Source organism: Oreochromis aureus, linkage group 7 (genome assembly GCF_013358895.1).
Source record: "Oreochromis aureus strain Israel breed Guangdong linkage group 7, ZZ_aureus, whole genome shotgun sequence".
Taxonomy (NCBI): domain Eukaryota; kingdom Metazoa; phylum Chordata; class Actinopteri; order Cichliformes; family Cichlidae; genus Oreochromis; species Oreochromis aureus.
Genome location: NC_052948.1, coordinates 37,147,194 through 37,171,091, shown reverse-complemented (window position 1 = coordinate 37,171,091; position 23,898 = coordinate 37,147,194). Strand labels below are relative to the sequence as shown.

At 37.2% G+C, this 23,898-nt stretch overlaps 2 protein-coding genes across 4 annotated transcripts in view; one reads left to right on the top strand and one right to left on the bottom strand.

The window, feature by feature from the left end:
• LOC116333377 (protein unc-13 homolog B) overlaps nucleotides 1-15,705 on the bottom strand; it is a 64,814-nt gene extending 49,109 nt beyond the window's left edge. For both annotated transcript variants that reach the window (XM_039614629.1, XM_039614630.1), the window contains exons 1-3: nucleotides 15,432-15,705; nucleotides 8,851-8,880; nucleotides 850-949 (exon numbers count right to left, since the gene is read on the bottom strand). In XM_039614629.1, the coding sequence (XP_039470563.1) occupies nucleotides 850-949; nucleotides 8,851-8,880; nucleotides 15,432-15,453 (152 nt within the window). In that variant the 5' untranslated portion in view covers nucleotides 15,454-15,705. The remainder of the gene's footprint in view (nucleotides 1-849; nucleotides 950-8,850; nucleotides 8,881-15,431) is intronic.
• A 1,338-nt stretch (nucleotides 15,706-17,043) lies between these two features.
• Nucleotides 17,044-23,492, top strand: stoml2 (stomatin (EPB72)-like 2). Of its 2 annotated transcripts, XM_031756671.2 has the most exons (11): nucleotides 17,044-17,096; nucleotides 17,168-17,235; nucleotides 17,687-17,839; nucleotides 20,776-20,875; nucleotides 20,987-21,045; nucleotides 21,131-21,232; nucleotides 21,317-21,451; nucleotides 21,827-21,971; nucleotides 22,081-22,160; nucleotides 22,244-22,372; nucleotides 22,483-23,492. In XM_031756671.2, exons 2-11 carry the CDS (start codon nucleotides 17,194-17,196, stop codon nucleotides 22,606-22,608), a joined length of 1,071 nt encoding a protein of 356 aa, XP_031612531.1. In that variant the 5' UTR covers nucleotides 17,044-17,096; nucleotides 17,168-17,193; the 3' UTR covers nucleotides 22,609-23,492. The 2 variants fall into 2 exon arrangements, with proteins under 2 accessions (XP_031612531.1, XP_039470565.1); XM_039614631.1 differs by having other exon boundaries at nucleotides 17,058-17,235.
• The last annotated feature ends 406 nt before the right edge of the window (nucleotides 23,493-23,898 follow it).

Below are 23,898 nucleotides of genomic sequence, written 5' to 3'. Positions count from 1 at the left end.
GGCTATTGTCTTGGCGCATGCAGGCCCATAGCCTATATGGAGTATTGTTACTGACCTTAACAAATCTGATAGTCAGGTGCTAAAAGGCCAAAAGAACCGAAAACAAAAAACAAAACATAAGAAAATGTAAAAAAATGTTTTTGACTTGTTAAATATAGAGAAGGTGCAACTGAATGAACAATTGCAGTCATTAATTTACAAAACTGAGACAACCACTACTTACTCATTTGTTTTGTTCAGATGATGTTTTTAGACAATATATTTAAAATGTAACATAAAAATCCTAAAAAAAATACTTGCATGGTAGGTACTAAGATACAAAGTTTGAAATTGTAAAGTTCCCACTTTTTGCTTAAATTTAAGCTGGGTCGCTGTAACAGATGGTACACAGAATTTGCTAGAAGGCCTGATGAATAACCTGGAATTACACCTAGTGACAAAGCATGAATGGACAGTTGGAGGAAGGAGGCCTGGAAAAACAAACACTGTCCCAAAAGAGGGAGTTCACAAAAGACAAACAATGGCGCGCATGCAACAAAGTGTTGCCTTTAGTGTCACCATAGATACATTTCACTGGGAAAGGAAAATGGGGAAATTAAATCAATAAATTATAAGGAGGAAATGACCAACAGCTGTTTTACGATATACTGTCTTAAACTGAATGGCGTAGATGAAAAACTGTAGCTTTTAAGCATTCGGATGAGTAACTTGGAGAGATAAAAGTGTGGATGTGTTGTTTCTATCCCAGAGATGCAGAGTGTGTGGTTTTTTATGTGTTAATGTTTGATTTTGTTCCCCATGATGAATGGTGTGTTTCTGTATTTGCTTCTGTATTTCAGATTGACTTACAACATGAAATCTTGCTCCCAGCAGGGCTGGTCCCCACGCACAGTGATAGTTGTGCTTTTAACATTTTGCACTTTCAGCGTCACATAGGTGTTGAACTTATCTGAAACAGAGGAAAAGGCAGATTCTGATTTAATTATAATGAGAAGACAGCAATGCACTGAAAGCATATGGAGGAGAGCGAGTGTTGCACATGAGTTAATAGAAATATATGGGATTCATTAAGCAGTAATTAAGACACATAGCATAGTAAGACTTTGGACAGTCTACTATTAAATAGAACAGCAGAGGAGATGTTTGAACTACCATGCCAGCTCTACCTCTGTTTTCTGTAGGAGGAAAAAAAAGACATCAGGAGTATCAGTGAGAGTAAAAGCAGATCAGTCTCCTCCCCCGACTATGTCAAGCCAAACCCAGGCCAGGCCAGCAAATCAACCCTGTTAATCTCCAATGAGAGACCTCGCAGCACATAGTACTACAGGATGTACAAATACATGATAGGTCTCCAGTCCACTATGAATTGCAGCTGTTTTTTAAAATACACTTGTCCTCTAAAAAAATACACGTTTTACAAAGTGTATTTTTTAGAGGACGCATGCCTGCTCCTGATGTAATAAAGCTGAAGTCACTACTGACCTGTTACTATAACAGAAAAGGTCTCTGTCAGCCCTAATATCATCAATACATAGAATATAGTTGGTTTAGTTGCATTTTTAACATTTGACGCAACAGTTGACTGTGTGACCTACACACAAAAATTGAACCCTGCTAGGAGTCTACTGCCTGTCAAAACCACTGAAACACTGACTCAAATGTCTATCTGTGTGTGTGTATACAACTTTCACACCCAGTTATCTCAGTCAACTTCCTTCCGCCAGTAGTGCTGGACAGCCGATTCTCAACAACTGTATGCTTCAGCGGTCAGTGCTGAAGGGGAGGGTGGATGGATGAGGGATTAGGCAACCCGTGCTAAAACTACCAGCTTTTCATTTCCTACTGTGGGGTTGGGGGGATCAACACGTGCCTGCTGATGTGCTCATTTTTCCTCATGTAGTTACCAGTCCTGCACAACTGGTGGTCCTCGCTACAACTCAACCCCCCACATGGACACAAAAGCTGAGTGGGAGGAGGACTGAAAGGGAAAGGAAAAAGGATGTCTGTTTCCGACTGATAAACAAAATATACTTCATCATATGTCATGCAATACTACTCAGGGAATAGCTCACAATCATCTGATTCAAGATATTAAAAGGACACCTTTGTATAAACAATGTTTCCCCACATCAATTAGAGTAGCACAAGTAGCAAGGTATAAATGCTCACGCCAACAAAATGACAAGACTATCAAGCAGAAAATGATATTAAAATTTAACAACATACAACTGGATGGATATCATCTTGAAGTTTTTAGCAAAAAATGTACAACTATATTAATATGAATATCTTTTCCATAAACTGACAGCACATTTATGGTTCTGAGTTTCTGATATTCTGAATGGTGGCTCCCTGATATGGACAGCCAACAGTGCAAGCAGGCAGTACAAACACACACAAATGACCCTCTTTGGTCTATGGGAAACAAAAGCAAGAGATCAGCTGTTCCTGTATAGACCAGTCACATGACCACAGTAAACAAAGATTACCCTGGTTCCTCCAGCAACAAACCGAAACATTTACCCTACACTAGCGTTTAACATAGCAGCCAGATAAGTAAAATCAACTCCTTGACACAATGGGACTGCCAGCAGTTGACACAGGTGGATTCATACAACGCTCCACTGACACAGAACATAAATAGATACTTAAGACTGCAAACTGAAACAGTGTACTGAAAGCACAGAATCCCTGAAGTGACACTGAGACCGCGAACCAGGACTGACAGGACACAGACCTAATTAGTGTCCTGTGAAAACAGTAGCAACAGTTGCCTCGGGGATGCTGAAGCTTTTCCCTAATTAGATATTCCATGCCTTGTGCCACACTTGGGCCAGCTCCCATGAATAGCAGAGATGAGATAAGGCAAGAGGATGTATGGATTAGATAAGAGCCACTTAGTGGTTGCCGGACCTTTACACCAGGTGTTTTCCTTGATACGGCTGACACCATTGAGGAGGAAGAAGTAATAACTGACTGGAGGGAAAAAAAGGATCCACCTGCATAGCAATGTCTCACCAATATAACGGATTAGTCTTATGTTTGTATTGTATAGTCTGAGGACAACAAACACTGAATGAAAACTAAAATTTCAGTTAAAATACCACTATTTTAAAACACATCATACACATGTAATAATTAGCTTAGTGCAAATATATGATAGTGTACGTAAGCATAACTACGTAAGCATAAGTACGTACGTAAGTAACGGGAAGTGCAATAAAGAAAAGACAAACTTATTTGTCACCAGTCAGATCTGCTAGGCTATAACTGGGCTATAACTACTATATGAGAAAAACAAAGTTTAGCAAACGCAAATGCTCAAGATAAAACCGAAGGTATGTTTCCTAAGTGGTCACATTTTATGTCTACAGTGTCTTTCTTTGTAACTTGTTATGACAAGTTACAATGCACAGCAGCTTGGTAAATATAGATTTTCCTCCACAAGGATTTCAGAATCCAGTATGCTGGAAAGTGTTTTTTTTTTTGTTTTTTTTGTTTTTTTGTTAACTCCATTAGAGATCTTTATTGTATTCAGAAACAAGGTATCCACCTGCACATCAGTGCCTTACCTACATAAGAGATCAGTTTTATATGGATACTGTATAGTATGAGGATCACAAAAATCTAATGGAAACCAACATTTCAGTCAATATGCAATTATTTAAAAAGAAATTATGGATATCTCTACAGTAATCTCAGCACAATAGTTAGATAAATCATCTTCTATTAAATTATTGCAAATATATGTCTTATATGTACTTACTAGAGATGGACCGATTCGATATTACATATCGGTCCGATACTGACCTAAATTACTGGATCGGATATCGGCGAGAAATAAAAAATGTAATCCGATCCATTAAATATCAAAAAAGCACCTCACAAAAATTGCGACATGGCTTAACTCGGCTCATAACCGTAGCACGTGGAAGCAGTATGCATCACGTGATAGAGCCGCTGTGTGTATTTGTAGCCTCACTACCAAACTAGCATTTCATCTCCGAGAAAGTTATCCCAGAGAGAAGTAAAGCAAGTGTGTAAGTTCATCTCTGAATGTTTGTAAAGCATTCCCACGTTAAGCTTAACAACCGATATATGGAGCGACTGCCTCTCTCTCCCTCCCTCTGCTGCTGCTACTTCAATCGTGAAACTGCTTAATGATCAGCTGATCGGCTTTTCTGTGGCGAGTCTGTCTCTCTTCTTTGTTTTTGGCCCACTTTGCACCAGAAAGAGGAAACCAGCGGCTGAACAACAGCAGCACGTTTAACCTTGATAAGCTGTTGTTAGAATTTATTTAATATTACTTTCTACACCAGGATCCTTTTCTCGTAGCTGACGGCTGGTAACTGTGCAGGGGCGGATCTAGCAAAGTTTAGCCAGGGGGCCGATAGGGGCATTAACAGGGAAAAGGGGCACAAAGACATACTTTTCTTTCTCATTCTCATTTAAAATGTCTCGCTTTTAATAAATAATTATCTGAATCTTACACTCAAAGTTTTAATCTGATGTAAAATGTATAGAAGTCCATTACTGTATATAGTAACTGTTAAGTCTAATATACCCTAGTAAGCTATAGTACTTTTTCCTTTGGGAAGGTACCATCTGTGCAGTCTGCAATTCTGTAGAAGAAAGGTGTTGAATCTATTTAATTATTCTTGAAAAATAATTTATTTCTGTGCATTTTTTTTTCACCCTGCATCAAATTAAAGTTGATTACGTCGATTAAGCATCATGAGGTGGAGGGTGGGGGGTGGTTCCCTATTTTCTTTTGCTGGGAGTTTGCAACCCTATTATTTAGGTTGCTTAATATTTCTGCTAAGTACTCTTTAAAATACCAGAATAGGGAGGATTAAGTTTATTAGATTGATCAGTGTTGCTGATCTATGAAATATTTTGGGCGCAGTGTATTTTTTACATACAGGTATAACAGAATAGCTTTAGTGTTGTTGTTTATTTAAACTTGAGTATGAACTTATACAAAATGCAGCAAGATATTAAAAAAACAGTTTTATTGATTAAAAAACACACTATATCGGATTCATATCGGTATCGGCAGATATCCAAATTTCTGATATCGGTATCGGTATCGGACATAAAAAAGTGGTATCGTGCCATCTCTAGTACTTACAGGCTATTAAGACATGGGAAGTGCAGTAAAGAAAAGACAAATATTAGTCACTAGTCAAATATCCTGCTTAAGACAGTTTCATATCAAGTTTGCTTGTTTTCTAATATGTTTATGAGACAATTATATTTATCCAATTCTAAACTCCCATATCTTAACATCAGCGTCGGCCTCAAGAATCTTAGCACCAGTTTTAACCACCAGTGTGCACATTTAATGAGAATTTCCAGATGCTGTAAAAGAATGACCTTTTTAATAAGACATTATGCATTGTGTACAGTGAAAAACCCTTATTCTGTAGGCCCATTGCAGAAAGAAACTGCAATGTTGATTGAGTCAAGTTGCCTAACCCAAACTGTTGCTTACATATAAAGAAACATGATCTGTTGACCATGTTGGTGGAAATTTAAACATGCTTATGTGTGCATACACATATTTGGTTTCCAATACACACACACACACACACACAGAGTAAAGCAGTGAAGGCACGCCAGTCAATGTGCTCTTAAGCAGAAAAAAATCGAATGACCATGTGAACTATGCGATGATGTTCTGAGAATCATTGTAAACCCTCAGTCAAACGTCTTCATTCATTATTGATTAGTGATGAGTTTTCTTAGTAATAAATTAGTCAGGAAAATGCAGGCAGCTGGAAGACTGGCATTTCAACATCAGGCCACTTATCAATATTGCATGCAACATAAAACATAAATTTATCAGAGGACTTTCCTACCATTGCTTGAATATCCTCATGTGTAAGTTAGTTTGGCAAAAATAGTGTTATCAAGCAGTTATATTACCCACTATTTAACCTGGAAGTCTATGTTTTTACTTTGTTAAAAGAGAAGCTTGTGATTAAAATGATATATTCCCGATTTTACTCCAAGCAGAGACCCTGCAAGCACACATCTAGCAGCAAACAGTTATTATGAGCGAATCAGTGGATAATAAGACAGCGGATAGATAGATAGAAAGACTGCCAACTAGTTCAAACAATGTCACCTTCTGTTTTACCATATTCTCTCGAAACACTTTATGTAAATGTGCCAAAATAAAAAGCCATCCAAGCGTAGGTGTGGTGTAGACACAATACAAACATCAATCCCAGGCCAGCCTTATGTAAACTTTGAGGCCTCTTCCAATAAGTCACATGTCACCCTATGCAAGTACAATTATCATGAAGTAAGAAAACTGGTAAGTAATATGTTCAGTAATTCCTTATTCCTTCCTGTTCTTTCAGAATCTATCCCTTATTGCTATTCACACAAAAATAGAAAGTAAAATGGTGCAATGATCATAAAAATGCAGAAATCTGATCTTAAAATTTGCAGCTCAACACATCATGGTATGCAGTTTTGAAGCACAAACCATTGCATTTGCAGCATAACAAAATATTTCATGCTCATTGGACCATGACCAGACTTTACGTTGCCAAAAAAGTAGGACAGCAAAACGGCATTGGCTATGTTTAACCAAATTTGCTGAAAAAATAAAATAAAATACATTAGTTCATTATATGTATATTTTCAAAGTCAGCTAAAACTCTGTTTTCTAAAACACCTTTACTCATAAGCTCACACATCAGTTTATTGAGCTGATATCACTTCATAAGTCCTAAGGAAAACAGCTAATTTAGATTAGTTGGAAATAGAAATTTTACTTTGATGACATTTTTTTAAAAGCTACTCTTGATACACTTTTTTGACAAAATCTTTAACACCATAACACATTACAAGGGACATCTTTAAACACATGAAAATACTAAACTTCTCATTTGGTTATTTTTGTTTATTTAGCTAAGAACTACAAAATTCTCATTCTGATTTAAGAACTACAAATTAAAACAGACTTCTGTTTTGCCTTTTCATCTAACAATGTTAATCTTACAGCTGGACGGAGAGATTTTAGATAAAAAATATTCAAGCACTTTCCAAATGAGTTCTCACAATATGTTCTCTAAATCTCTCGCAGGCCTTCGTTTCCGTCTTTGCCCTCTAAAAAACCCCCCAAAAAACAACAAAAGTGACTAGTGTTTACATTTTGTTTCAGAGAGATGCCTGGCTAAAGTGAAATTCACCTAATGTTTGCTCTGAGACAGGTGTCACATGTCGTATGACCCGGAAGAGGGAGGAGCTCATAGACAGCCAAGCAAAGCCTCACAATCCCTTCAAAGTTTCAATGCTACAAAACCCTTTGAAAACTGACAATACAACAAAAAAATTTAAAAAAAGGATCAACTTCAGTCACTTGATGGTGGCTACAAAAACTGAACTCACAGCATTAGAAAGTAAAGACACTGTCTGGAAGGCAAATGCTAGCTTTTGAGCTGTGCACTGTCCCCCATTATCAATAGCCTGGAGAGCACAGTGTCCAAGATTTCAAGGAAGAATTTCAATCTTGGACTGGCCAACCCACATGACAGTTTTCCATCTCAGAGGATCTTAAAACAGTACTGGGACAGAGTGTTTTGGGATCTGATTTGTATATTTTACTTCCTTGTTGATGGTTTTTAAACTACATTTGTGAATGCAGCATAGCATTAATTGACAGAAGTTTTCTGAAGTGGTCCTGAGTCCATGTAGTTACTTCCTCTAGATAATCACTTCTGTTTTTTTAATGTAGCAGTGTCTGAGGACCAGATTAAGGCCACTCGGTAATGATTTTTTGGGCTTGTACACAAAGCCAAAAACTAATACTGTATTGTTTCCTAGAATCTTTCAATGATATTTTGTACTGATGACGAAATCCCATGTTATTTTAATGTCACACTGAGTCATTCTTAAATCCCTGAACTATTGTCTTATGCAGAATGATGTACACTTTTCAGGTTTTCTTTGTTTCTGAAAGGTTCAGCCTTTTTCGGAATGCTTTTCTGATACCCATTCACATCCATTATGTGTTGCTCATGAACATAACTAGTTGTGAGATGTATCACAGGCATTTAGTATTAACAACTTTTCCACTCTTATATTACCCCTCCATTAATTTTTTAAAATTTTTATTAACTTTAGGATGTTAATGATTTTAAAAATACTTCTTTTTAAATTCACATTTTGTAAGGGAAAAAACTTCACAGAAGTCATTTTGGCATCAAATGAGTAAAATCTCAATGGCAAATTCAAAGCTAAGTTGACTTTGTATTAGTGCTCCTCTCTGCTTTTGCCAGAAATGTCACATGGCTTAAAGGTAGACAAGAGCCTGAACACCAGAGGGATGTGCCTAGTTGGAGAGTCTGGGGATTTGGACACTGATCTATGTCCACCTGCATGGCATGACACTGAAAGACCCAGGATTACGTAATGCAAAATCAACCCTAGCGCTTGTAGTAACTTGCCAGAATTTAAGAGATTAACCTATATAAGACAATTAGTACACATGGCATATTTTTAACAAGGTCTACACAAAGCAACCTCACATAAGTAGTGGTGTTTTGATCAAACTGTGTAGAATTGTGGACATCCTCATTGGGTAACTGGATAACTGAGTTAATTTACAGTTCAGCACGGATGACAGTTCAGACATTCTTGTTTTTATAAACAAACAAACAAACAAACAAACAAACAAACAAACAAACAAACAAACACCAATAAACATAATCAAAAATCCCACAAGTTTCACAGCATACAAATCTCTCACCAACTGTGAACAATGAACATTAGTAAAGTGTAAGGTAAAATGAACCGAGAATGGGAATAAAGTTTGTGAATAAAGAAAGTTCTTACCTGGTGGTCCCTGGAGTTTGGCTTTCTTCACTGCACAGCACACAGAAACACACAGACACACACACAAAACAACCAAAGATTAGCTCAATTACATAAATTTAATTTGCACTAACTTAAGAATAAACATCTTATTATAATACGTAACAAAAACTGACACATAGGTAAACCTTAGGCCCCTGAGGGGTCTCACCTACCAAAGACCTAAAATTAACCCTTTCCAGTGTTTGTGTACCTAAAACACAGTTTAAAAGCACAGTGTAAATAGAATTTTTAATTTTTTAAATAAATTATTTCAAACTTATTGTCTTTAATGAATACATCTGACATTTGATTAGCAACCACAAAACTTCCAATATGTATATTACGTACTGTAGCAAAGACATATACTACTCCAATGTAAGTCAAATAATGGTAATACAATGTTGAATCAAAAGAGTTTTGTTTTGTTTTTTTAATTATTTTTAAAAGACAAGTCTGAAATACAAACACAGATGTGCATAAAGTAATTATCTCATGTTACTTGAGAATACCAAATTGCTCATTATGCAGACAAGTAAGTCACGAGTTGGTGCAACGTGCAACAAATGAAGACTACAAATACATCATCTTGTTTTAGGAACTATCTGAAGAAATCAACTTTACACCATTTATATTTTTCAGCTTTATTCATGAAATTATTGTGTCATATATAATAGTTTTTCTAAGTTCATAACTGATAACAGTTCAGTTATAGTAAAATATATTTGTAAAAACCTTATAATTTTAGTTAGAACGCTTCAAAGTTAAATCAATGAAAAATGGGATACTAAAGACTGGCACCTCCGTTTTATTAGCAGTGACAAATACATTTTTATTGGATTGCAACTTTCACATAATCATGAAGCATAAGCCTTGACAGCTGCATCACAAAACTTAACAGCTGGTGAACAAACAAAAAAACAAACCCAAAAAAACAAAACAGAGGAAAAATGGGACTCGGGCAGATGGGTATTAAGATACAAAATAAACCAAAAATGTCTGATAACAGCAGCCATTTCCAAAAACCTCCAAACATTATTTATGGTGAAGAACCACGTGCTGCTCGATTTTGGTTCATAAGTCGACCTGCCGTCTTTAGCCCCTGAATGCATCTTTACAATAATGTTTATGGGATTTTGAAGCGATTTGAAGAGGATTACTTGTGATTGCAATGGCAGGGTTATGTGTGCAGGCATATAACCTACTAAACCTCTAAGGCCAGAGCTGCCAGATGTCCAGAATGGGATGATGGAGGCACAAATAATGCTTTCATATTTTCATGTACCATCCCTTGATTTTTTCCGTGCACATTAAAACAATGGTATAAAGTTTTCGGGTCTTCTAATAATTGATCATTCTTAATTATTCTTAATTAAAGAGAACCACATGCACATAAAAATAGGAAAGTAATATTTGCATATTAGAAAACAAATAGTGAAGTAAGAATTAGAATGAATAAAAATGCAGGTTGAAGTGGAATGCACCAAACCTAACACATGCAGCCACAAATGTAAACTGAAAGACTAAAAGGACCTATAAGGACCCGGTGTTCCTCATCTTTTACATAACTCATTGTGGAACAGTGGAAATCTTCAGTGAAGCTAGCAGTATGATTCTTTTTTCCACCAAGTCAAATGAGCTGGCTGTGGCCTTCTCTTCTCATTTGCATCGCTTAATTTTGACTGTGGAACAAAGAGCAGGAGGGCATTAAACCAGAGAGAGGGGGATTGCAGTGGAAACTGATGCTTATCATTTTCTGTCCATGCATAATTTGATGGGTGTAGTTGATCTTTATCTACTGTTCTTCGAAACCTACTGGTTTCATTTTGTTTTGGTTAATTTTACTTGCTTTTGATCCTACTTGGTTTCAAATATATTAATGCAGTTCCATGTCTCAATAAAAGTAGATCCCCCACCCCAATGCTATCCCATATCATTTCTCTTTAGCAAAGTAAAGCTCTTTCCCCCAGCAGTTTACAATTTTGACATGATGACACAAACACTACCTCATCAATTGAAACTAACACCAGCTGTGCTATTGCAGATGGTACATATGCAACACAGTTTCACAGCACTGCATGAAATAGTCACCTTTAAGTTGTTCTCTATTTTATTGATTAACATTTATGGACACAAATTGTAATGTTTATTTTTGTGCCTGAAAACTAATTTCTTAGCATTATTTTGGGTCACTCAGCACAACTTCTCATCAATCATCGCTTATGTAGTGATTCCTGTCCATGGACATGAAAACAATACCACAATAAGAGTCTGCATTTGAAGGTCAGAGGTTGTTGGTAGAGCAAATCATCTTGAGATTCGCGTCCAGTTTATACAAGCCATATATTTTCACAGATCATTTGTATTCTTTTAATGATGTTATTAATAATAAAAAACAAAACAAAACACAGTACTTGGTTAAGCTCAGACATTTGCAGTGACTTGGCTGGGGTTAGGCATTAAAAAGAACATAGTTAAGTAAGGGAACATAAAACTACTGGGTTACCGTTTAGAAACATGTTAGATTTCACAGCTGGTGTGATACCATCATAAGATGGTGTCTAGTGTATTGCTCACAGTTTTAATAGCTGAATTTCATGTAACTATTTTGCTTTCCGAACGTCTGTAATGTGACTAAAAATCACAAAATCCTGCAGCTTTCTGAGAAACCAAACAAACTGTATACTGTTAGCGATTTGTAGCAGCTGTGTTATCCAGATGATAATTTTTTTTTTTTTTTAAAAACACTTCATAGATAGAGATTTTCTAAAAATGTGTGCTAATTCTGAAGTTGCAGCTCATGATGTTCATAAGCCAAATAAGGACTTTAACCCCCTGCAAACAGTATCTATACTTTATTTCTTCTGTATAAACATGAATGAACAGCAAATAATGTCAGTGTTCAGAAATTATTTTTAGCTATATCTGTTTCTTAAAGCACTGCAGGATTTAGTCAACTTCACTGGCTACATACACAAACTGCCCTACAATCCACAGAGGGGTCAGGTGTAAATAATGAAACAATGTTTAAACTTTAAAAGAAAAACAGAAAAGAGGAAAATGTTGATGTTCCAAATAACAGGACATGCAGAGATGGAGGCAGGCACAAAGCAGGAAAGTAGGAACAGGAAATGACACCAGAGTCAAAGCAGTGGTGTACTTCCGCTTTGTGTCGACTGTTGGATCTGATCACTTGGAGCTGGTAATAAGAGGAGAGAGAGCAACAGATGGCCAGGGGATTACTCCCACAATCTCTAAGCTCTCTCTCTCTCTCCCTCTCTCTCCATCTCACTCTGTCTTTCTCTCATAATTCCTCTACTCGGTTGCTTACTATACTCAACCCCTTAGATTCCACTTCAGTCACTTTTATCTCTCCATTGCATCCTTCATATAATTATTTTCTCAGCATAACTCCTCAGCAACTGACTCGGCTATAGACAAATATGAGCCAAGTAGACTCAAAATGGGGCATGCTGATGTAGTTGTGATGACTAGTTAATTGTACTAATATAAACCAAATCTGGATTTTGAACAACTGCATTAAAGCTGTGTTTGAGTGATATTAAAAGCTGCTATGTCACAGATTTCACCTGAGAGCCATGTCTCAGTACAAAAGCAAGCACATCCAGAGTGAACGCCACTAACCTTGCAATAATACAAAAATAACAATGTATAGTACAAAGTACAAGGAGCCTTATGCTGATAATTATTGGTATGCTAATATGTTGATTAATCAGTCACTCAACAGAAAAAATGCTCCATAATTATTTTTGCTGACCTTAAGGTAATAAGAAAAAAAATGACAAAGGTCACCATTCCTTCTTAAATATTTGGATCTGCTTTTTTGTCTGTAATGAGCGACATGGTGCACTCTATGGATATAAGGCCTCAGTTACACAGGACTAGAAATGAAAAGCAATTCCCTGGTATACTCCAGTTATTAGGGACAAAATGTGTATTCCTCAACCAGTTGCAAGCGGTTGCTGAAGGTTCCTTGCAAAACTGGTCACAAAGACTATGCTGTACCAGAAGCCTCCTTGTGGTTGCTTTGGTTGCCATCAGATTGCCACGGTTGCCCATAGTTTGCACTGAAGACGTAAACTTGTCTGCAAACTCTTGTTAAGCTGTAGTAAACCTTGAAAGAGTCAAATACAAACTGAAAACGGGGACACTTTGCCTTCAAAGCAAAAACTGTATACACATTTGTAACTAGCGATTAGTATTTATCTATTGGTTACTGTCCAGTCTTTAAGCTTGCATGAACAGGGATTTGGCAATCAATTTTACTGTGACCGCCAGCAACTACTCGAACCAGTCAGGTGCCGACTAGTCTCTAGGTGTATGTGTCGGTGGTCTGAGCAAGCTATAACTTCTTGCTCGGCATAATTTTTTAATCACAATTGAAAATCAGGATGTTGTTCTATTCTATACACTTGATTAATACATGCCTGTAGTAGAGATCCCTCCCTCTTTCTGGAGGTTTCTACCATTTTCATAATCCTAGTTGTCACCAAGGATACAAGCATTGAGGCTTTTACCTCCTGTCCAGATCATGAATGCACCACAAGCAAATCTGACTTGACCTGAATCCAAAAATCATTAAAATAATGTAACCCACCTGCCATTTACAAATGTAATTGCTTTAATGTTCAACATCTCAGTATGCCACCACAGTTTGATGATCATCTTTGTCCTCATTTTTCAGTTAATGTTTTCCATTTCAAGTGGAGCACCACAGAAAGCTTTCTTTCAACAGCCATGTATAAGCTCTTGGAGATTCCTCATCTGCCTTCAAAACGAAGAAAATCTTAATAACCACAAATATCATGTAACTAAATCAATCAGCAATGTCAATGTCATACACAATATCTGTGCACCTCCAGCCCTCCAGCATCGTGGCATCCACGTGAACCATGTGTCAACTCAGCCTTGACCTGATGCACAGTAAGAGTTTCCCCCCACATGTTCACTCGTAAGGGCAACCACTTATCTATTGTATAAAGACATTGCCATGGTGATGAAGCATCTCAACTAGCAATAAATAGGCAACACTGTCAAGCTGTGCTATCAAGCGATGACTCAGAACATCAGTTAATCACAAAGCTTCTGCCCAAGCACCCTTTAAGCTAATCTACTCTACTTCTTCCTCTTCCTCTAACCTTTCCTGTAATCTATTGGCTGCAGCTCCTACTAACTTTAATTTCACTAATCAATAGAAGAACAGTCTTTCCAGAGGTTTTCCAGAGGCACAGAGATGAACTTTTTCAAGCAAGTGTTGTGTTTCTCAGACTGGTGCACAGGTGTCCCAGTACCTCCTGAGGCTAACTATATTCACTATTTTTTTTTTTAAACCAGAAAGTACACAAGTACTTAAACAGATTTATTTTTGTTGTAACTTTTAACTTGTAACACAGATGAGTCTGGGCATGCATAGGTTCCAGATAACAAGAATTAGTGGACTAAATGGAAAAAAAGAAAGAAAATGTACCTTTTAATGTAAACACAGTCATTGGCTTCTTGCCATTACTTGGAAGCTAATCAGTACACTATCAGGAATATACACTCAGAGAAACAATATAGTAAAGCCTATTTGCTTTCAGGTAAAATGTGTTCAAAGACTGAATTACAAAGAAGAAAAATACTTTTATTCCAGTTTCTTATCAGTGTGGATTATTATTGCTCCATTACTTCTATAGCAGATGCCAAAACTTTTAAACTGTCCCATGAAGGATTCTGTGGTAATGAGCAGTCAGTAAGAGTAACTAATTTAGACTAATTTCTGAGAGACTAAATTTTGTGGAGACAAAAAATTATTAAGTAGTTTGGTGTGGATGGCTATGTTATTGCAGATATGCATGCTTGTGTAGTTAGGGGGGGAAACGTTAGCTCTGTTTGGGGTAGTTTTTTTTTTTCCTTTTCTTTTTTTTTAATCGAGCTCTTAGCAGCAGTGGAGCAAATAGTTGGGTGTCAGGCTTCTTGTTGCTGAATGGGATATTGCATAATGTGCTTTTCTGCTGTAAAAGCCTCTAAAGCAGGATTCTCCACCATCACTCCAGCTGATTTGCTATAGTCTTCTGGTAGATGGCATGCTAACATGGAAAGAACACTAACCTTGTTTTCAACCTTCTATTGACAAGACGGATTCCTTGATAGCAAACACTGTTTCTTTTTTCCTCAGCATGGGTCCCTGAATCATAACAGGCTTTCAATCTAGAGGCCTACGAAACTAATGTTGGGAGATGATATTAAGACGAGACACTAAAAGTTCAATTATAAAAACCATCAGTTGTTACCGAGGATCCCAAAGATTTATTTTCAACATAAATGATAAATACATACCTCTGAGTTTTTAAAAATAAACATTATAAAGTCTTGGTTTTTAAAAACGTAAAATCACGTCAGGATAAAGGTACTTTTTTTCCAGATACTAAGGAAGAACGTCTACTGTTAGAAAACCAGTTTTGTAAGCTATTACTGGAATTATCACTATGACTTCAGCAAACTCATCAAACAAACAAAGACAAAATCGCTTATGAAGTACAAAGAAAGATAAAAGCTCATACCTCTGACGCACAGTAACGACATGACCGACCGCTTCCAGCGACAATCCAGTAGTTTCACACAGTTTACAGAGCGTGCTCTCAGCGGAGATTTACTCTGTGAGGTAACATTATAACAGTCATTAAACAGATTTTTTTTTTAATTGCTGATAAATTCCTCGTCGATGTTTACAGGTGGTTTTCCAGTCCCGGACCTGGGCAGAGAGCAGCTGCCCCTCTCTGTTGCCACGCCATTATTAAAACTCATCACAGGTTTCCAGACTGAAGGATAGACCGAGAGCAAAGAGACAGGAGAGGGGGAGGAGGCTGGGTCAGGACACCTGTTACAGGCATCTGAGGCAACCAATCAGGATGCTAAAGGGCTGAGCCTAATGTAGACATTTGTCCAATCGCCGGGAGGGACAGGTTGGTGGAAGACACAGGTGACGCGCACAGATTCAAGTAAACATCCAGAACCTTTGTATGTATTTCACCATAGACACTATAAAACGATTCTCAGTAGAAAGATTCATTTAAGGTACTCAAACTGACCCAGCTTTTTGGTTCTTTGTTTGTTAAATATTCAAAAAAAATGTTTTGTAATTAAGCTGTGTTTGCTCTGGGCATGTCACACACATAATAAAGTAAACTGTGGGGAGATATCTGTAGGTTTCTTAATTTTAGGTTTCGTAGAGATCACTAAAATAAGTTATATGAAAAATGTATTCTTTAATAATTCTCATGAATTTCAAGTTCTTCCATAAATGCAAAATTTAAGCAAAACTACATTTCAATGCTTTCAATGACGTTTCACATATGTTTTTTATAAATTGTGGCACAACGGTCAATTTGCTATATTTCTATGGAGTTTCTCTGGCTTTTTTAAAACACATAACATGAGTCTTTGTGTTTGTTTTTAGCAAAACAATCCTTTCTGAGCACTGGTAATTCACAATTTTAGATTTTGAGTTTGAGCTTGGTTTTATTTTATCTATTTACTAACTCCTTACATTAGCATTTTACATTTCCATTTACCCAATTAAATAAAGAATTTAGTTTTAAAAAAAAGAAAGAAAAAGAAAAGGTTCATACACAATGTGTGTTCAACAGCTATCACATACACCAAATGACCCCAAATGACAACATTGAGTTGAGTGAGCAAAAACGAAACAAATAGCACCACCTTATGAATTGTGTCAGCCATTACACCAGAACGAGGGCATTTATTAACGAAAAACAAAACAAAACAAAACAAACAAAAAAATTTGTAGTAGTAGTCGAAATATTACTCAAATATTAGTTGCCAGTAGTAATATTTTTTTTATTAACTAATAGGATTCAGTGGACTTAAGTCATATTTCATAATAGATTATCAGTCTTCCAGAATGAGAGGTACTTAAAGAGAACAGAGGGAATAAAAGTAACCTTAAAACGTGAAATAGTTAAAGACATACTGCAAAAAGAATATACTAGTTTATGTGAAAGAAAAAAGTTACAGGGCACTATAATAGACATACAGTGAACATTTTTATTAAAGTCACTTATTTCTTCCTATATTTTTATATAATTTTTTATTTATTATTATTAATGTATCTATTTTGTAGCGGAACTGCTGTATGACTTTTTGTTTCCCGCGCTGGGGGAGTCTTTCGGCGTTGCACCACTGATGTAACTTTCATTTCCTGATCGGTAAGGGTCACTCGCGTGACTGTGTAGTTTCAACAGAGTGTAGTTTACCAAACCTAATCTTCTTATTTTAGAACAGTCACTTTGCAGTATTGCAGCGATGTTACGGACGCTGTGTCGGACCGGCGGGCTCATTTTCCAGGTAACTGAAACTGTCACTGTGTGCCTCCTTCGGCTTAACAGCTCGTGCACCGGTTCTTTTCTGTCGCTGGTGAAATAGGTGTCATTCATCAGCGTGAGCCCGTGCGTTTAATAATCCCGATAGTGCTGTATGTTTAGTGGAACACTGTCGGACATAATGATTAATTCTAGATGAAAATGAACTATTGGTTAGCTGGTATGGCCAGAGAAAGACTTTGGCATGGCCGAATAATATGGTCACATACTGTTTACACTCAAATGGATATTTACCAATGACCCCGTTCATATATAATATGTAGAATGTGACCAAAAACTTAAAATTAAAACATAAAACAAGAATATTAACATTGATGTTTATTCAGCAACCTTAAGTTCTACAAGCTAAGATAGTCATATTAGTCTGGGCTCAAATTCATGTATTAATGCCACCTGTTTAAATGAATCCTCTGTAGCAGACCCAGCGGACCGTACCAAGGTTGTGTGTTAACCCAGTTCAGCAGCGATGGGCGTCCAGCCTGCCCATGAACACCGTGGTGCTGTTTGTGCCCCAGCAGGAGGCTTGGGTGGTGGAGAGGATGGGTCGCTTCCATCGGATCTTGGAGCCGGTAAACTTTGTTGCATTTAATAGATCCCCAAAAAACAAAAAGCACAACAAATAGATGGTGTTAGGTGTACAACATGGGCTCAATCCCCACTTTGACCATGAACTTCATAAATTTTCATTTTGGTCAAATCAAATCATATTGCATAGAACTATACTGCATTACAGTTACATATCCTAGCTTTTCAGCTTACCACAATTACAAATACAGATCAAATACAGTTGTGATCAGAGGTCTTGTCAACACAAAGTTATTTATTTGAAGCACAGTTCTACAAGAAAGATAAGTTACTGAAAAAGTGCTTATGCTTAAAGTGCTTCACTGAGCTGAAATGTAAACTTAAAACATCTCAAGATATATTCAATAAAAAGAAACTCTAAATTAAAAGGACCTCAAAGTGTCTCAAAGGCTTCAAACTGAAAATCTCAATATCTGAGCATCTGAACAGCTTGATATCCTATGGACTATCCTCCATTGCAGTCACATTCCCCCTCAAATGGCCAACTCCTGGTATTTGGCCTTTTGTTTGTTTTTTTCTCCAGTGTATCTGGGATGACACCTATAAACTGGGCACACGCAACATCATTACTGTATGTGGGGTTTATGTTCAAGCTATTTTTCTTGTGAAGAATTATTTTGGACTTGAACTTGGTGAACGGAACTTCTTCTTTGGGAATATCGTAGGCAATGTTAAACTTAATCATCATTTTGGCCTCCTGATGACCTGTTTGCTGCTGCTGCCGCTGAAAGACAGTGGGGAGAGGGGACACTTGGGCAGTGCATTTATCGCGGCATATGTGTTTTCTGGATACACTGTGCTTATTCAGCGTTTTAGTTCGAAACGTATTAGCACCATTCACAAATGCAGTATTGCCGGCCATGGTCTTTCCACACTCACCACAGCAGGGGCGGTCCTAGCCTGTTGGGTGCCCTGGGCGAACCCACCATATATATGTGTGTGTGCAGGACTCGCAAAATCGCTAGCCCGACGTCACGGGGCTAGCGAGTTTTCCAGTCGGGCTACCAAAATCCATCTCAGTCCTACCCGTCGGGCTATCATAGGAAGAAAAATATATGTCAATGCTTTTGCATTCTTTTGCAAATGTAGCTGGGTAATTATGTCAATGCCATCAATGAGCCACTGTCAATATGTGACATTGAAATCGCGTTTGAATTTGCGCTTGTTTTTTGCTTTTGCATTGGCAAAATTTAGCAGTCTTTGCAAACTTCAAAAAGCAAATGGCCTAGATCTTGGTTCCACTTACCTCTTATCCGTGACTTCAGTGGAAATTTCAGATTCAGGATCTGACACAGACTGATTCAAGTTCTATACAGTTCTTACAAGTTCATAGAAATTTCTGTTCAATTAGAACCAAATATTTGAGTTGATGATTGTAATTTTTATACAGTTATTGTAATTTGATGTTTTGTTTCCTTTACAATATTATACTTTAATGTACAATATTGTAAAGGAAACAAGACATCAGTCAAAAAATTGTTCTCTTTTTAATTCGGGCTACCAAAAACTGAAGCGTGCCTGCCCAAAGGGCTACCAGGGATTTTGAAATTTTGTGAGCCGTGTGTGTGTGTGTGTGTGTGTGTGTGTGTGTGTGTGTGTGTGTGTGTGTGTGTGTGTGTGTGTGTGTGTGTGTGTGTGTGTGTGTGTGTGTGTGTGTGTGTGTGTATCTGCATGAGTCTTCAGTTGTCAGCATGCTATTACATCATTACATATATAACACGTTTGTTCGTGGTGTATGGTTGCTTTTGACTTGACATTTTCCTCTGTGTGTGCCAGGAAACTGAAATCTTTTAAACTATGTGCCACAGAGTAGAATTGGTCAGTTATTTCAAAATGTGTGTGTGTGTGAGCAACTTTTTTTGATATTTGATATTTGCTTATCAAGTTGCACCTATTGCACCTGCATATTTTCTTACTTTCTTTTGGTAATTATTTATTCTTCCTACTGTTTCACTTGTTGTTTGGTAGCATGATGCAATGCCAAGACCTAAGTAACTGTGTTTCATTCATATCATGTCAAATTGTTGAATGACAATAAAACTGAGTCTGATATTTGACCACTCTGCTTGGCAGAATTGGGAGAGTTAATTTAAACTGGTTGGTTTCCTGACGTGGACTCAGCTTTTGTGCTTCATTCCTAAATTTTCAATAGGATTAAGACTGGGGCTGTATAAAAGCCGCTCCAGAAATGTAATGTCAGCCTGTTTTATCCACTCCATAACCAGATTTGATGTGTGTTTTTCATTGTCTTCATTGACCAAATTGGTCACACTCTAGAGCCCTGTAAGACATCTGACTATCTTGTATTTTTGTACACTTGTTTGATGATCTTAGATTCTGCAGCTGTTTAGAAATGGCTTCAAGTTATCTTTCTAACTTGTGTAAATGTACAATTCTCCTTAGATCTTCACTGAATTCCTTGAACTTTCACATTGGTCTGAGTATTGGCCACTTCAGTGAGTGCTGTCAAATCATTTTAATGCTGGCAAATGGAAACTACCAGTTGTAGTCAGTCATGATGGCAGTCTTGGCCTTGTCAAGTTAAAACACATTGTAGAACCTTCAGCACCACTTATGAATCAATTAAGTGAGTGTATGTTTATATTTGAGCCTGTATGTATACATACAATCCTACTTCAGTTCACACTTGGTCACCCAATTCTCATTTGTTTAAAGTAATTAAAGATGTATGCTGTACAATCATTCCACTTCAAAGAAATCATTAAAAGCCCAAACATTACCATGTCATTCATACCATGAAAATTTTAGTGCATTTTATTTTGATAGACTACAAAAGAAACTTGCCTTTAAGCAACAATACTATAACTCATTTTGCTTTATTATTGGAACTATGTCATTAAAATTCCAAACATTATTCACTGCTGGCACACCCTAACATTTTCCCTTTTGTTATCTATAGGGTTTGAACTTCCTCATACCCATACTTGACAGAATTCGCTATGTTCAAAGTCTCAAAGAAATTGTGATTGATGTCCCAGAGCAGTCTGCAGTATCCCTAGGTAAGTAAAACATTGTTTATTTCTCATTATTCACAGGAGGACGAGCAGGCTTATTTTTTAAACAGTATTGATTGTTTTCTTCATATTTTTATACTTTCTTTGAACTTGCAGATAATGTAACACTGCAGATTGATGGCGTGCTTTACTTAAGGATACTAGACCCTTTTAAGGTATGCTGGCAACAATTAGAACAGATCCAAATATCTTCTTTCTTGTTTTTTTTTAAATTCACTTTATACTTTTGTTTGTTCACAGGCCAGCTATGGTGTTGAGGATCCAGAGTATGCTGTCACACAGTTGGCACAGACCACCATGCGTTCAGAACTGGGCAAACTCACATTGGACAAAGTGTTCCGAGTAAAGACAAACTGCTGTTTCATCTCATATCTTTTCTGTTCATGAAGGGACAAGTTGTATTTTATCTTTGCATTTGTTTTTAAGGAAAGGGAGTCTCTGAATTCCAACATCGTCCATTCCATTAACCAAGCTTCAGACGAGTGGGGAATCCGTTGCCTTCGTTACGAAATCAAAGATATACACGTTCCACCTCGTGTCAAAGAGTCCATGCAGATGCAGGTGAGAGAAACAAAAGAGCTTTTTGGAGCACAATTTTTAGTTTTTAATTCACTGCACGATCTTATGGTACAAATGGGTATTACATGAAAGTACAGCTTAGCCATCCAAGTACAGTTCATATCTTCAAGAGAAAGCATAGACTTTTTGTAGAACAATAAGTTGTTTTCTTATATTGTGTTGGTTAATTTGGTTAAGTTTAAGAGGTTTTACACTGATTCCTAAAAACTAGAGTTCATAGTACCTTAAAGAAATTATAGGTCTTTTCAGACAAGGTCAGAAACATTTTTTTGCATATAGCGGTAGATATTTCAACTGTGGGGACAAGACTAAATCACTTAAATTTACTGAAGAGAACACTTTATTCACCCCATGTAGGTGGAAGCTGAGCGTAAAAAGAGAGCCACGGTGCTGGAGTCTGAGGGGACAAGAGAAGCAGCCATTAATGTCGCTGAGGGTCGTAAACAAGCTCAGATCTTAGCCTCGGAGGGTGAAAAAGAAGAACAGATCAATAAAGCGGCTGGTAGGTGCATTTAGTTGGTTTATCACTCCAGTTTCCACAAATTATCTCACATCTTTTTGCTTTTAGAGGCTAATATGCTCCCTGTTACCAACTACTCTGCTCCCTCCAGGTGAGGCCCAAGCAGTTCTAGCCAAAGCTGAGGCCAAAGCCAAGGCCATCCGTATGTTGTCAGAGGCTTTGACAGAGCAGGTAATGTTCTTTTCCATTTTCACAGTCTGACTTTCAAAAGAGTTTTCATTTAATCATGTTTTTTTTTTTCCTTTTAAATTCAGAATGGAAATGCTGCCGCTTCACTAAGTGTAGCCGAGCAGTATGTGTCTGCTTTCTCAAACCTCGCTAAAGAGTCAAACACCATCCTTCTGCCCTCTAACACTGGTGACATTAGTGGAATGGTTTCACAGGTATGTCTACTATCCAATAGTCCCAACTATTGGATTTATATGTTAACAGCTTCTAAATTATTAAGTTTACATGCCCCTAATGATGCTTATCTTGTCTTCTTGCCACTCAGGCTATGACTATTTACAGCACGCTGGCAAAGCCAAGCATGAGGGTAACTCCAGAGGTTGTGGAGGAGAACCGTGAAGAGGCTACGAACCAGTCGGGATCACCTCAAGAACAGAGAATTAATGAATGAACTCAAACTAATAAATGACACAGAACCAGAAGAAGCAGTTTATGTTGAAGGTCCACAGTTTGTTCTCACACAGACCTTAAAGTGACAGGACAAAAGGGAAAAATTGCCAACTTTAAAACTCTTCCGAAGCCTTGTCCTGGAGCCTGGGGGAAAAGTTACACCTTTTGTATGGGGATTGGTAATCTTCACTGTGTATGGTTTAATTAGTGTATGTTTGAGAAAGTAACACCAGCCTCCAGCCAAATACACAGATACCAGAGTCTATCCAGCTGACATGGATGTCAGCACAGACATGGATGCAAAAATAAGTCTCCCCTGAGCTATTTTATATTTTAATATGTTGAGCCCTTTTGACCTCTCTACCTGAGGTTTTTGTCATTGTTTTCTCACTTTGAAGCCTATTTTCCATGTTTTCCCAAATGACTATATTCAGGTTCTCTGAGATTATTAATAATTATATAATAATCAAAGCCAGCTCAGGTGAAAATATATACATAGGTATTATTTACAGAAATAGGTGACAATTCTCCCTCTACTCTTTGTGTTGATGGGACCACCGACTTTAAGTTGCTGCATGTGATGTCTGGCTGGATTCCTCACAATGTTTCTAAAAGTGTATTAATTTCCCAGTTTACTACGTTTTTGGAAACATTACCCTATCAATAATAAAGCTGTATCCCCTTGAAGGTTACATTAGAATTTCCTTTAGGAAAAAAAAACAAAAACTTTTTGAAATGATTAAGAGAGAATTTTTTTTTGTCAAAGACTAGGTAATGTCCCGTGTCAGCTCGATGATCAAAATATTCCTCTCCTCCGAGTATTTGTATTCATATCTGATGTCTTACCGCCAGATATATTTATTAAATTTCAAGATTCACTGCAAAGACGAAGTTTGTTTTGTTATTTCTGTTTTCTACAAAATAATGGAATATGAACTGGGCATGTTCAGTCTGAGAAGATTTGAAAAGATGTGGTTAGATGAAATATTAGGACAAAAATGTTCAAAATATGCAAACATGTTTAAAACTGTCAAATGGCTATTAAAATAAAAATAACACACCCATGCTGATTTAACAAAATCTGTAAAAGTAAATACTTTTGCCTATCTTGTTACCTGCTAAACAAGATAGACAAACATGGAAAGCGCTGTTGGTTTATTAGCCCTCTACCTTGCCTTGCAGGCATAAACGTGTATTTACATGAACTGTGGGGCAGTGACTTGCACTTGCCTCTCAGCAAGAAAAGATGAGCGGTCACCTGGGGCCTTCCTATGTGGATTGTGCATGTTTT

Bases quoted from the DNA above. Each gene is read 5' to 3' on its own strand.
- stoml2 (XM_031756671.2), top strand. From the start codon at position 17,194: ATGTTACGGACGCTGTGTCGGACCGGCGGGCTCATTTTCCAG. The intron at 22,161-22,243 runs GTAATGTTCTTT...TTTTAAATTCAG, and splicing joins CAGAGGCTTTGACAGAGCAG to AATGGAAATGCTGCCGCTTC. The intron at 22,373-22,482 runs GTATGTCTACTA...CTTGCCACTCAG, and splicing joins TTAGTGGAATGGTTTCACAG to GCTATGACTATTTACAGCAC.